This window comes from Geotrypetes seraphini, chromosome 4 (genome assembly GCF_902459505.1).
Source record: "Geotrypetes seraphini chromosome 4, aGeoSer1.1, whole genome shotgun sequence".
In the NCBI taxonomy this organism is placed as follows: domain Eukaryota; kingdom Metazoa; phylum Chordata; class Amphibia; order Gymnophiona; family Dermophiidae; genus Geotrypetes; species Geotrypetes seraphini.
The window spans coordinates 244177499-244189005 of record NC_047087.1 but is presented as its reverse complement, the minus strand read 5'-3'; the positions used below and the strand labels follow the sequence as shown (position 1 = coordinate 244189005).

The 11507-nt window shown below is 42.3% G+C and overlaps 1 protein-coding gene across 1 annotated transcript; it reads left to right on the top strand.

Moving 5' to 3' along the window:
* Nucleotides 1–4747: 4747 nt before the first annotated feature.
* Nucleotides 4748–11190, top strand: ADO (2-aminoethanethiol dioxygenase). Its single transcript, XM_033942863.1, has one exon. The coding sequence runs from the start codon at nucleotides 4996–4998 to the stop codon at nucleotides 5791–5793; it is 798 nt and encodes a 265-aa protein (XP_033798754.1). The 5' UTR covers nucleotides 4748–4995; the 3' UTR covers nucleotides 5794–11190.
* Nucleotides 11191–11507: the final 317 nt, after the last annotated feature.

The window sequence follows — 11507 nt, the reverse complement described above, 5'->3', positions numbered from 1 at the left end:
TCTACTTGTTTGGAGGTGTGGTCTTCTAGGTGGAGGTTTATGTCTCCAAGAAGCAGGTTATGAGGTGATGTTAGAGTTCTGGTATATGAATTCTTCGAGTGCTTGTTTGTTTGCATTCCATTTTCCTGGTGTTCTGTAACAAAGAATGCAGGTCAGGGTACCTATGAGTGAATCGTCAGTTAGTTGGCAGGCTAGAAGATCCAAATGGGGGTGGAATGTTTGTCTAGAATCTTTATGTTGATGTTGTTTTTGAGTAGGATGGCCATATAGGTGCCACCTGCAGCCATAAGGGTTACTGAGGTGGTAGATGGGTGGATATAGTAGGTTTTGGAGGGCTTACTATAAATTATAAGGAGGTTATAGTGAGATGTATACATGACACCCTTTATGTGATGTTCACAGCAGTGATCCTAAGTGCCCATTGCTCTATTGGCATGCCTATGTGGCCAGTCCATTACAATGCTGGCTCTTCCCATGCCCAAATAGTCTGGATCTAGATGTTTTGGAACTTGGATGCTTCTGTGGTTGGACTTCCTGGTGGCCAAGATGTCCAAGTAGATGATTTTCGAAATAAAAAATTTGGACATCCAGCAGTTTTGAAAATGGATATTTCTTCACCCCTGACTTTGGATGTCTTGTGGGAAACATCCAAGTTGGACTTAGACATACTTTTTAAAAATGGCCCTCTTATTTATTTATTCTAGTATATAGAGACACTAGAAGGATCTCAGGATAAAAATACTTTTATTGTGCCTTTTGGATTTTGATTCCTCTATTTATTTAGGCACCTATATTAAGGTGCCTCATAAAATTCCCCCACCCATGTGTTTATGGAATTTATTTGTGATTTCTTTTCTTCATGCAATTAGATGTAGTACTGTATTTACTAGCAAAAGTTAAAGAACTCTGTTTGCAACAGTTTGTAAAAGTAGTTTTTCTCTGACAATGATTAACCGTTGTTCCTTTTTTTAATGATGTTTATATTTTATATCCTGTTTATTCAAACTCGTCTGAGACATTATAGAGGCTGGGTGAAAACTATTTGAGTCAATAATGTTTTCTTGTCTGTAGTTCCACAGAAAATAACTGTCACCATTCTGTTATTCTCCAGAAATATTAACAAATCCAAACAGTCATTCTGTGTGTCAGTCAAATCTGTGAATTTCAAAAGCATAACTGAAGAATTCAAATATTCAACACGACAGTAATTCCAAACCTGTACTTTTCCGCAATATAAAGACAAAGCCATATGTCATTCTATTATATTCCAGTACTCTTCCCAAACTAATGATTATGTGGTGTCAGGAGGATATGGGGGACGTCAGCGGGATATCGGGCATATCAGGGGATGCTGGGGGGAGAGATATAGGGCTCCAAAGCTCAGCTGATCCTGGCAGGGGGAATCCCCATCAATTGAGCCGCCAGGAATCCCTGAAACCAGCTCAGCTGATGGAATTCCTTCTGCCATGATCAGCTAATGGGAAACCTATGGGTTTTTTGTTTTGCTCTTTGGGTGGTGGGAGGGGGTTGTGACCACTGGGGGAGTAAGGGAGGGTCATGTCTTAAATCCTTCAGTGGTCTTCTTGTCAGTTTGAGAACCTTTGTGGAACTTAGAAGCAACTCAAACAGGTCTAACTGCCGGGGTCTAAGTTCCCTCTAGGAAAGCTTTGATTATGGCTGGGGTACATCCAGGTTGAAGCCAGCCCAATTCCCGCCCATAATACATCTACCAAAAAGCCCCTTTGCTCTCTGGACGCAGCAGCTTAGAAGTGCTGCTGATCATCCAGAACGTTGGTTTTAATTATTGGCACTTGGACGTCCCTGCTATTAGGATGTCCAAGTGCCGACTTAGGCTGGTTTTTGGACGTTTTAAAGTTTTGATTATAAGCCCCATAGCACATACGCTACCTGGACTTACCATGGAAAAACTGAAGGCAGGAATTTTCGATGGTCCACAGATCAGACACCTTATAAATGATCCACATTTCATAGCATCAATGAATGAAATCAAATCATGTGCCCGGTCTTCATTTGTTCTTATTGTTGGAGCTATTACTGCTGCAGCTGGCGCTATAAACAGCACTACAGTTTTGTAAAATGGGGTAAATTTGACCCCACAGCCACATTGGACCTATAGACATGACACTTAGGGACCCTTTTATTAAAATTTAGGCATTACTAACAGATTTAATTCATGCTATATGCTAAAAAGCTCATTTTATACCTATGAGTTTCTTTGCATTTAGCATATGCTGATTCGGTTAGCACACGCTAAGCTTTACTAAAAGAGACCCTCAAAAGAGCTACCAAGTTATCCAGCCTACACTAGACTTTTCCTTCTGACACAACTTTTGGAAGGGCGGGCAGGTCAGAGGGAAATGCTAGATGCAGGCAGCCTGTGAATATGGCTGCTGCTAGCACTGCAAAACTGAAGACTAATTTATTTTTGAACAGGTAAAGGTGTGAGTGTGTGGGGGGGGGGGAATTGAGAGTGAGATACAGGCAGGGCCAGAAGGGGAGGGATGCTGGACTGCACCAAGGGCGAGAGGGCTGTAGAGAGACCTCCCAGGAAAGAGACTTGGGAATTCTGATCAACAAGTCGATGAAGCCGTCCGTGCAATGCCACTGTAATCAAATGAAATCCAGTATGTATAGCTATTTCATAAATCTTTTATTAGATCTAACTTTATAACTAATAATAGTAATTGCTATATCTCTCCATTCAGATTCCGAAATTGCTTATTAGTCAACTAGTGTTTAAGCCCGTTACATTAACGGGTGCTAGAGTAGATGTCTGTCTGTCTGTTTTTTGTTTTTTCTTTGTCTCTCTCTCCTTGGATGCTGTCTGTCTGTCTGTCATTCTCTCTGTCTGTATCTCTCCCTGGCCCCCTGCCTGCCTGTATTTCTCTATTGCGCCATGCCTGCCTGTTTCTCTGCCCCCCCTCCCAGAGCAAAGCATGATTGCTGTCTGCCCCCCAGCACACCCCTCCCCCCCAAAGCAGCCCCCTTTCCCTCTCCCCCTGGCCCCCTGTTGTGCCATGCCTGCCTGCTCCATGACCCCCTTCTGTTCCCCCTCCCCCATGATTACTGTCTGCCCCCAGCACACCCCTCCCCCCAAAGCAGCCCCCTTTTCCTCTCCCCCTGTTGTGCCATGCCTGCTTGCTCCATGGCCTTCTGTTCCCTCCCCAATGATTGCTGTCTGCCCCCAGCACACCCCTTCCCCCCCAAACAGCCCCCTTTCCTTCTTCCCCTGGCCCCCTGTTGTGCCATGCCTGCCTGCTCCGTGGCCTCCTTCTATTCTCCACCATGATTGCTGTCTGCCCCCAGCACACCCCTCCCCCCAAAGCATCCCCCTTTCCCTCTCCCCCGATCCGTAAGAAGACTTGAAGCGGTCCAGAGGAGAGCGACGAAAATGATAAGAGGCTTGCGCCAGAAGATATATGAGGAGAGACTGTAAGCCCTGAATATGTATACCCGCCTAGAGGAAAGGAGAGACAGGGGAGATATGATTTAGACGTTCAAATACTTGAAGGGTATTAACGTAGAACAAAATCTTTTCCAGAGAAAGGAAAATTGTAAAACCAGAGGACATAATTTGAGGTTGAGGGGTGGTAGATTCAAGAGCAATGTTAGGAAATTCTACTTTACGGAGAGGGTGGTGGATGCCTGGAATGCGCTCCCAAGAGAGGTGGTGGAGAGGAAAACAGTGACTGAGTTCAAAGAAGCGTGGGATGAACACAGAGGATCTAGAATCAGAAAATAATATTAAATATTGAACTAAGGCCAGTACTGGGCAGACTTGCATAGTTTGTGTCTGTATATGGCTGTTTGGGGGAGGATGGGCTGAAGAGTGCTTCAATGGCTGGGGGTTTAGATGGGATGGAGTAGGTTTTAATGGAGATTTTGGCAGTTGGAACCCAGCTACAGCTGGCCGGCGAACTTCAGCAGGTTGCTTTGAAGAGGAGCAGCACGGCAGCAGCGGTTGGTGAGTGAGGGCAGGAGGGAGGAGTCGCCGACGTGTTCCAAAATGGAATACGGCCAGGGAAGGACACAGCATGCTGCAGGAATCACAAAACCCTAAGCGCGCATGCATGCTTAGGGTTTTATTATAGAGGATAAAAACAAAATCAGTGACACACTACTCTTGCTTTGAATTATATAACCCTCAAAAGAAGAATATAGATAAACAAAAAAACAAAATCTTCCTATCTTATTTTATTGCCACTTAGAGATCAAACGTGTCAAAAAAATACTGGTTGAATATGCTGATTTGATAAGCCAAATCAGTAAATCAAACCTATTAAGTTTATTTAAGTTATTGGATTATTGTAATTATTGAAGGTCCTCAGTATTTACTCCTCTGTAATCAGGGCAAGCCTGTACTGTAGTGACAGTTGTAAGCCAAAGTTACCCAACCGGGTACTCAAGCGTGAAACATCCTGGGACCTTGTGCACACAGTGAAAAATAATACTTAGTGCTCAACAGTATAACTTTAATATATTTTTTGTTTTCTTTTTCCTTATTTCTTAATCTTATTTAAGTTATACTGTTGAGCACTTAGTATTATTTTTCCGTGTGCACAAGGTCCTTTGCTTAGAGCCCATACCAACACCCACGTTTTCCGGCGCCTTTTTTTCACTTGCCGTGCCTCACAGGAATTGTAGTTCACCTTCGCGGCTCCTAAACGAAGCCAACAAAATTAACTACAAAGCCCGTGCTGCGCCGCGCGCCTGAGACTGGCGCTGCAGACGTGAAAGGAAACCATTTGGCGCATGGGCGGTGGAGTTCAGCTCACGCGAAGCAGAGCTGCCGTGGGAGACGTGATTTAAGGAGGATTCTTAGCGGCCGAGTTGTGAGGGATGTGGGAAACCGTTAGGTTCTGAGGAGCGTCGTGGGCTGAAGTCGCCGCGGGGGGTGTCGGGAAAAAAAAATCCAGTCAGGCTGCTGGTCTGACGCCAAGCGTCGGGCGGTGGAGCGAGCGAGAGGTGACCGCCATGCCTCGGGACAACATGGCCTCCCACATCCAGAAGATCGCCCGGCAGGCTCGCCTCACCTTTCGTAAAAACGGCTCGTCCTCGCAGGCGGGCGGCAACAACAAAACCTTCCTGGAGAACGTGAGCAAGCTGACAGCGCTGTTGAGCGAAATCCGCGCCGAAGACCTAAACATCGCCCCGCGGGCGGCCGGGCCCTTCCCCGCCCCCATCTCGGTGCCGCACAACCCGCCCGTCACCTACATGCACATCTGCGAGACGGACGCGTTCAGCATGGGCGTCTTCCTGCTGAAGAGCGGCGCCTGCATCCCGCTGCACGATCACCCGGGCATGAACGGCCTGCTGAAGGTTCTCTACGGCCGGGTCAGCATCAACGGCTTCGACAAGCTGGACTCGGCGGGCGCCAAGAAGGAGCCGGCGGCGCTGCTGCTGCAGCAGTTCAACCCGCCGCTGCTGCCCTACCAGAAGGACGCGCTGCGCCGGGCCCTGCTGCGCTCCATAGGCGAGTTCAACGAAAGCAGCGGGCCCTGCCTGCTCAGCCCCTTCAGGGACAACCTGCACCAGATCAGCGCCGTGGACGGGCCCGCCGCCTTCCTGGACATCCTGGCGCCGCCGTACGACCCCGATCACGGCCGGGACTGCCACTACTACCAGCTGCTGCAGCCGGCCGCTGGCAGCGAACTGCAGGCGGGCCAGGAGGAGGGCACCGTCCCCCGGGAGGTGTGGTTGCTGGAGATTCCCCAGCCGGCTGACTTCTGGTGCGGAGGGGAACCTTATCCCGGCCCCAGGGTTTCGGTCTGAGAGGCCGTCCTTTGCTGCTGCCCAGAAGGAGGGGCTGTTGTACTGGAAAACGACCCCCCGCCCCCCAGGAGTCTCCTAAACAATTTAGGAGGCTGATGAAGCGACATTACCTGTATTTCTTTTTATTTCTTTCACTGCCAGATGTTTTTGGTTTTTTGCAGAGTTTTGGGGGGAGTACACTGCTTAAATTGGAATGTTATGGTGAAATTTCTTGTATAGCATTTATAAATTTTTTTAACTAGTCTTCAAAATGACCACAAAAGATAGTATATCTTATTCTTTATCTAATAGACAACCCTATCAGTTAATTTATTGGAAATATTAAAAAAAATCCTGTGATTTCCTTTTATTAGTTAAAAATAAATGTATTAATACCAAGGGAGTTTTATAAGTTCTTTTTTGGCTATTCACTGTACAAGTGTGATTCCTAATGAAAAGGCTGTGGGTGAGGTTTGTAAACTGTTCTGTATTGCTAGAAAACTTGTAACAAAAGTCCACTTATTTGTATAAAACCATGTTTCACAAAGTGACTGAAATAAAAGCAGATCAGGGCATGAAGAGGAATGGGCGGTTTATGGGCCAAATACAGCCTTTGTGACCATGAGAAATTACACACAGAAAATGACATTAACCAGAGTTTTGGCAATTTTAAATATTGTATTTTATTAATATTTATTTACAACGTTTATATGCTGCTTGAGCCAAATATTGCCACAGTTGGAACTCTAGCAATTTTCATCATTTTTTAATTACATTTTTATTAATCACATAAGGTTTAAGGTTTCCTGGTTGCAACTTTATGCAATATTGTAGCCCTCCAGGTATAGTACTGACATTCATGTGGCCTGCTGTGTATAAAGGGTTCCCCACTCCTGGTACAGAGGAATGATTTGGTCATGCTTTAGGATTAGGAGTGCAAAAAAATATTTTGACCTAACAATTTAGGGCATCAAAATTTTCTAGAAGCGATCTGTACTCTTTCTCTACAGCTATGAATATGAGAATACTTCTAATTTAATCCTGGGCGCTCCATAGATTGAAAATTATTTAAAACAGTAATAATCCCAATATTTTAAAATAAATTTAGTGGTTGTGAAGAGCAACAGAGCCTTTTTTTCTGAATAGATCTTGGGCCTAGGAAAATTGTGTGGTTCCCTTTGATTTTTCAGCATCACAAGTGGAATTTGTTGCACACATTGTGTGAAAATGTCCTGACTTAAAATCTGTTGGTAGTTTTATAAAGATTAGTAGTTGGCTTTGCTAGCTCCTCAGTTTATTTTATTGAAATAGATGAATATGATCTCGGTAACATGCCAGTGCACAATTCAGTTGCTGGGGGATTAACTGCAAAAATTTTTCCCATCTACCAGTTAGCCCAGAGTAGATCAATCTTTTCATTTGCCATTTGTATGATCACTCGTTTCAGCTATTGTGTTAATGCAAAAGAGTGTGAGAAGGGTACTCTTAGGACTCCTTTCACAAAGCCGCGTTAGCGGTTTTAGCACACGCAGCTTTTTAGCGTGCTAAACCCGTGTTACGCAGCTAGAACTAACGCCAGCTCAATGCTAGTGTTAGCGTCTAGCGCGGCCAGCAGTTTAGCATGCGCTATTACGTGCGTTAAACTGCTAATGCGGCTTCGTAAAAGGAGCCCTTAGTATGACATCTAGATCTCAGTTTGGATTGTTCTGGGGCTGCTGTTGTAGAATGCAGTAGAATAATTTGTATATTATTTGAAGTGTAATTTTGATAGTCTGATTAGTTTGATAATTTCTCAAAATTCTTAATGGTATTAGTTTGTAAAGCAATGTTATAAACTTACCTCTTGGACATTACATTTATTGGATTTATTTTAAAACATTTTGGACATGGATAAGTTCTTGTTAGGAGTAATAAGATCATCATTGGAATTGCATATATTGTGCTTCCTATAATAAAAATTGGAGTGTTCCAGAGGCATTTAATTACCCTTTGTTCTGCTTTTAACGTCATCTACCAGTTCTTTGCTTATTTTATATTCCATATTTTGCTTCTGACAGATTTTGAATCCAATAGTGTGGTCTAGAACCCTTTACTACTTGCTTGTATATATTTGTGATTTTTAATTATCATAGTCTAATACTTTGACAGTTTTGTCTCATGCTTTGTCTTTTACCGTTATTTCCTTAATCTGATAACTCTGAAATCCTGTATTGTATAATAGTGGTTTGAAGTCTAGGTTCCTTAAACAATAGAAGGAAGAGAAGTGTTCAAATAAATTCTAAATTTCTTCCTGGTCTATTCCAAACAACATATTGTGGATGTAATTATGAAGCTTTCTTTAATAAAGAAACATTTTCTCTCAGGAGGGTAATACAGTAGTGCTGTTGGTCAAGTCAGATTCGTTAGCATCTGCTAAGCATCAAGATTTACTATAATCGTGGGGGGTGTGCTAACTACTGTTACTTGTTTAATGCACTTTGAGGCTCTCTGTATTTCATAACTTGGCATTTGAATGTGTGGCCCCACTCCCTTCTTTGGGCCTACCTAATTTTTTGTCATTAGATTTTAATTTTTCCCTTATCTATAGAAATTTAATAGATTGAGTACCGGTAGTTCAGAAGTGAGTTCAACTTCTAAGCTTTTTAATAAAAGTGGTAGCATTTGTTTAATTGGTGACAAAACTACCATAACAGTTTTCCCTTTAGGTAAAGAGGGAAGATGTTCCCATGGTTTAGCTTGTCTGTTGCTTTATTGCGTATTAAACACTGCTTTATATATTTTAAAAGGGTAAAGGCCTATCCATTTAAGTTGGTTTTCCATTTTAAAGGAAAGTTTGCATTCCATTTCCATTTGATGATATAATGTTTTCTAGGTTAGGCTTCTGATTTTTGTAGATTTGAAACAAATTTTAAAAATGTAGTTGTTTCAATTATTTTTGAGAGCACTTTGTGAATTAGTCACAAATAAAAATTCATTATCTGCAAATGAGCCAGCTTGATTGATAACTTATTTTCAACTTTTCTTTTGGTGTTTGTACCATGATGATGTATTTATCCTGTGTGTTTTTAAATATTTGAAATAGTTTACTATCAAACCTCCTTTTTCTAAAATACTATTTTCAAAACCCAGCCTTCAGTTTTTTATATACCTTTCTTATATCGTAGGTATAGTAAGTTGGTGATGACCAAGTAGAATTCTGGGCAACTGGTTGCCCCTTCCTTCTTTACCTTTTCCAAGTTAATCCAACATTTCCAGGCTTGTGGCCAAAGACTTTTTTTCCTTCATATAATAAAAATTGTACCAGATTGTTGCTATGGGATATGCACAGAAACAGACGAGAGTTTGTAAACAGTCTCTCTGTCAAAATTGTTTTCACTGCGGAAGACTAAATTCTGCTAAAGAACTTGGTACTGCTAAAAGGTTACAGCAATTGACGATTGTTAAAGAGTTCCCACAGAAAGGTTAGAACAAAAACTGCCTTGATGTGCTGCTATGCAAGATCCAAAACTCAGATTCACAGATCTGTTCTTCATCGATCCAGGGGTTACGATCAACAGCACATACTACTGGGACGTCCTCTTGATACAGAAACTGTTGAGTTAGAAGAGTACTGTATCTTCCAACAAGACAATGCCCCAGTACATCGGGCAAAGGATACCATAGAACTGCTACATCGAGAGACCCCAGACTTCATTGGTCCAGACCTCTGGCCTGCAAATTCCCCAGACCTAAACCCAGTTGACTAACATATCTGGGGATTGATATAGGAACACGTCCACCAGACAGCAATATCTGATGGCAAAGACCTTAAATAGCACCTCTTCTCTGGGCTGAGCTGAAGCATAGCATCGTCGACAAGTCCATAGATCAATATCGGCCAAGGCTTGGTGCAAAGGGGACACACTTCAAACATCTGTATTATTTGAAACATTACTTTCTGACTTTACATTTTTCTGCAAGATATGCCATAAAATGTTTTTCAGTTCACAATTCATTTTCACAAGGTAGTGTGTTGCGGTGGGAAATATTTACAATATTTTACATCAACTTCATTCAGGACACGTTGCACTAAATTTCATAAGAATCAGCCAAGTTCTGTGGAAGATGCAATAAAAAAATATTTTGGGGGAGGGGTGTTTCGGTTCACAGTGTATATAGCATACATATTATTTCAAGTATATTGTACTTTTGGATTAGCTTCAAATCTGTCATTTTTATTACAAAATACTTGTGACAGAGCAAAACGGTGCCAAAAAGGGTATGTGACTTGATATCCCTCTATCCTGAAAATAATGCGTATAATCCTGCAAAATTTCAGCTTCGGGTATGGACTAATTACAACTTTTAAAATATGTTTAACAGTAAAAAAAGTAATTAACCCTAAAAATCACATTTCCTATTTTAGCTACTTGCAGTTTTTAGGCTGTAGAACCTAAAAAACCATCAAAGTTTGGGAAAAGATTCTGTAGTCCCATTTTTCTGGCATTATATTGCACACAACTTTCAAAAATGAAAGTTGGTCCTCTAAATATTTATAGCATTTATCTGTTATTTGTAACCTCACTTTTGGTTCCTTTTTTGCTCAGTGAATTAGGGAAACAGCTGCCTTCTAGGAGGAGACATTCTTGTGAGGCTAAATCTTGTATTTTTATTTATTTACAAGATTTGTATACTACCCTCTCTCTGTCATTCTAGGTGGTTCACAATTTTTAATATGTATAATGCAGTACATTAAAAATTCACAAAACACATCATTGCATTACTCTTAGTTCCTATTTCCTGACTGGTCTTTTAGGGATTGGTCAAGGGCAGGCTTGACTATTTCTGCCCTACCTCTGGGCTTGTTCTTCAGTGTTGTGTTGTTTTCTAGTCCAGTTGTGCATTTGGGCCCAGATTCTATAAACGGCACCGTGATCAGCAGCCACCCATAAAAGTGGCGCCGATCGCGTGTCAATCATTTGATGGTGCCGTTTATAGAATTGCAGCTATATCACAGTTGCCGGAAATGTAGGCCAGGGTTTTCAAGGCCTACATTTCTGGCACCTATCTCTGATGAGAATCACAACTATGAAGACGCTTACCTACACCTAAGGGTGCTTCCGGCATTAACTGCACCTATTTTACCCTTAGCTGCTAGTAGGCACCTCTGTAGTTGCGATTCTAGCACTGAGATTTTAATAGCTTTTAAACAATGTGATCAATTATCACATTGATTAAAAGTAATTAAACCAATTATAAATGGCACTGTTAGGGCACCTAACTAGTGGCGCTGTTTATAGAATTTGGGCCTTGGTTCCTGTTTGCCTTGCTTCCTTGGGATTCCAATGTCCTGTCAAGCTCTGAGTAATCCTTGTTTGCCCTTTTATGTTGGATGTATTTTTTGAAAATACAGTGACATTAAAATTTACCTTAATACTAGTTCTTGTCTTATCTTGTATTTAAGCCTCAGGAAGCCCTACTAGGGTCTCTGTGACAGAATGAACCAGCCAAAGTTAAGGCACTGAAAGATTGACTCTGAAAGCTAATAGAATAACTCAGTTTAATTAGAGTTCCCATCAGTGGCATACCAAGGGCGGGGTGGGGGGCTTGAACGGTTGAAGGTCTGCAGTTGTCAACTCTGCTGTCCCCTGCCTTCTCTGTCATCAACGTCCTGTTCCGGGGCAAGGTACCAGCCTGTAATCCCGTGACCAATCCATACACCTTCCCTTTACCTATAGAAAGGGATGCTCCACCCT

Excerpts from the sequence above, each read along its gene's own strand:
- ADO (XM_033942863.1), top strand. The coding sequence starts at position 4,996 with ATGCCTCGGGACAACATGGCCTCCCACATCCAGAAGATCGCCCGGCAG.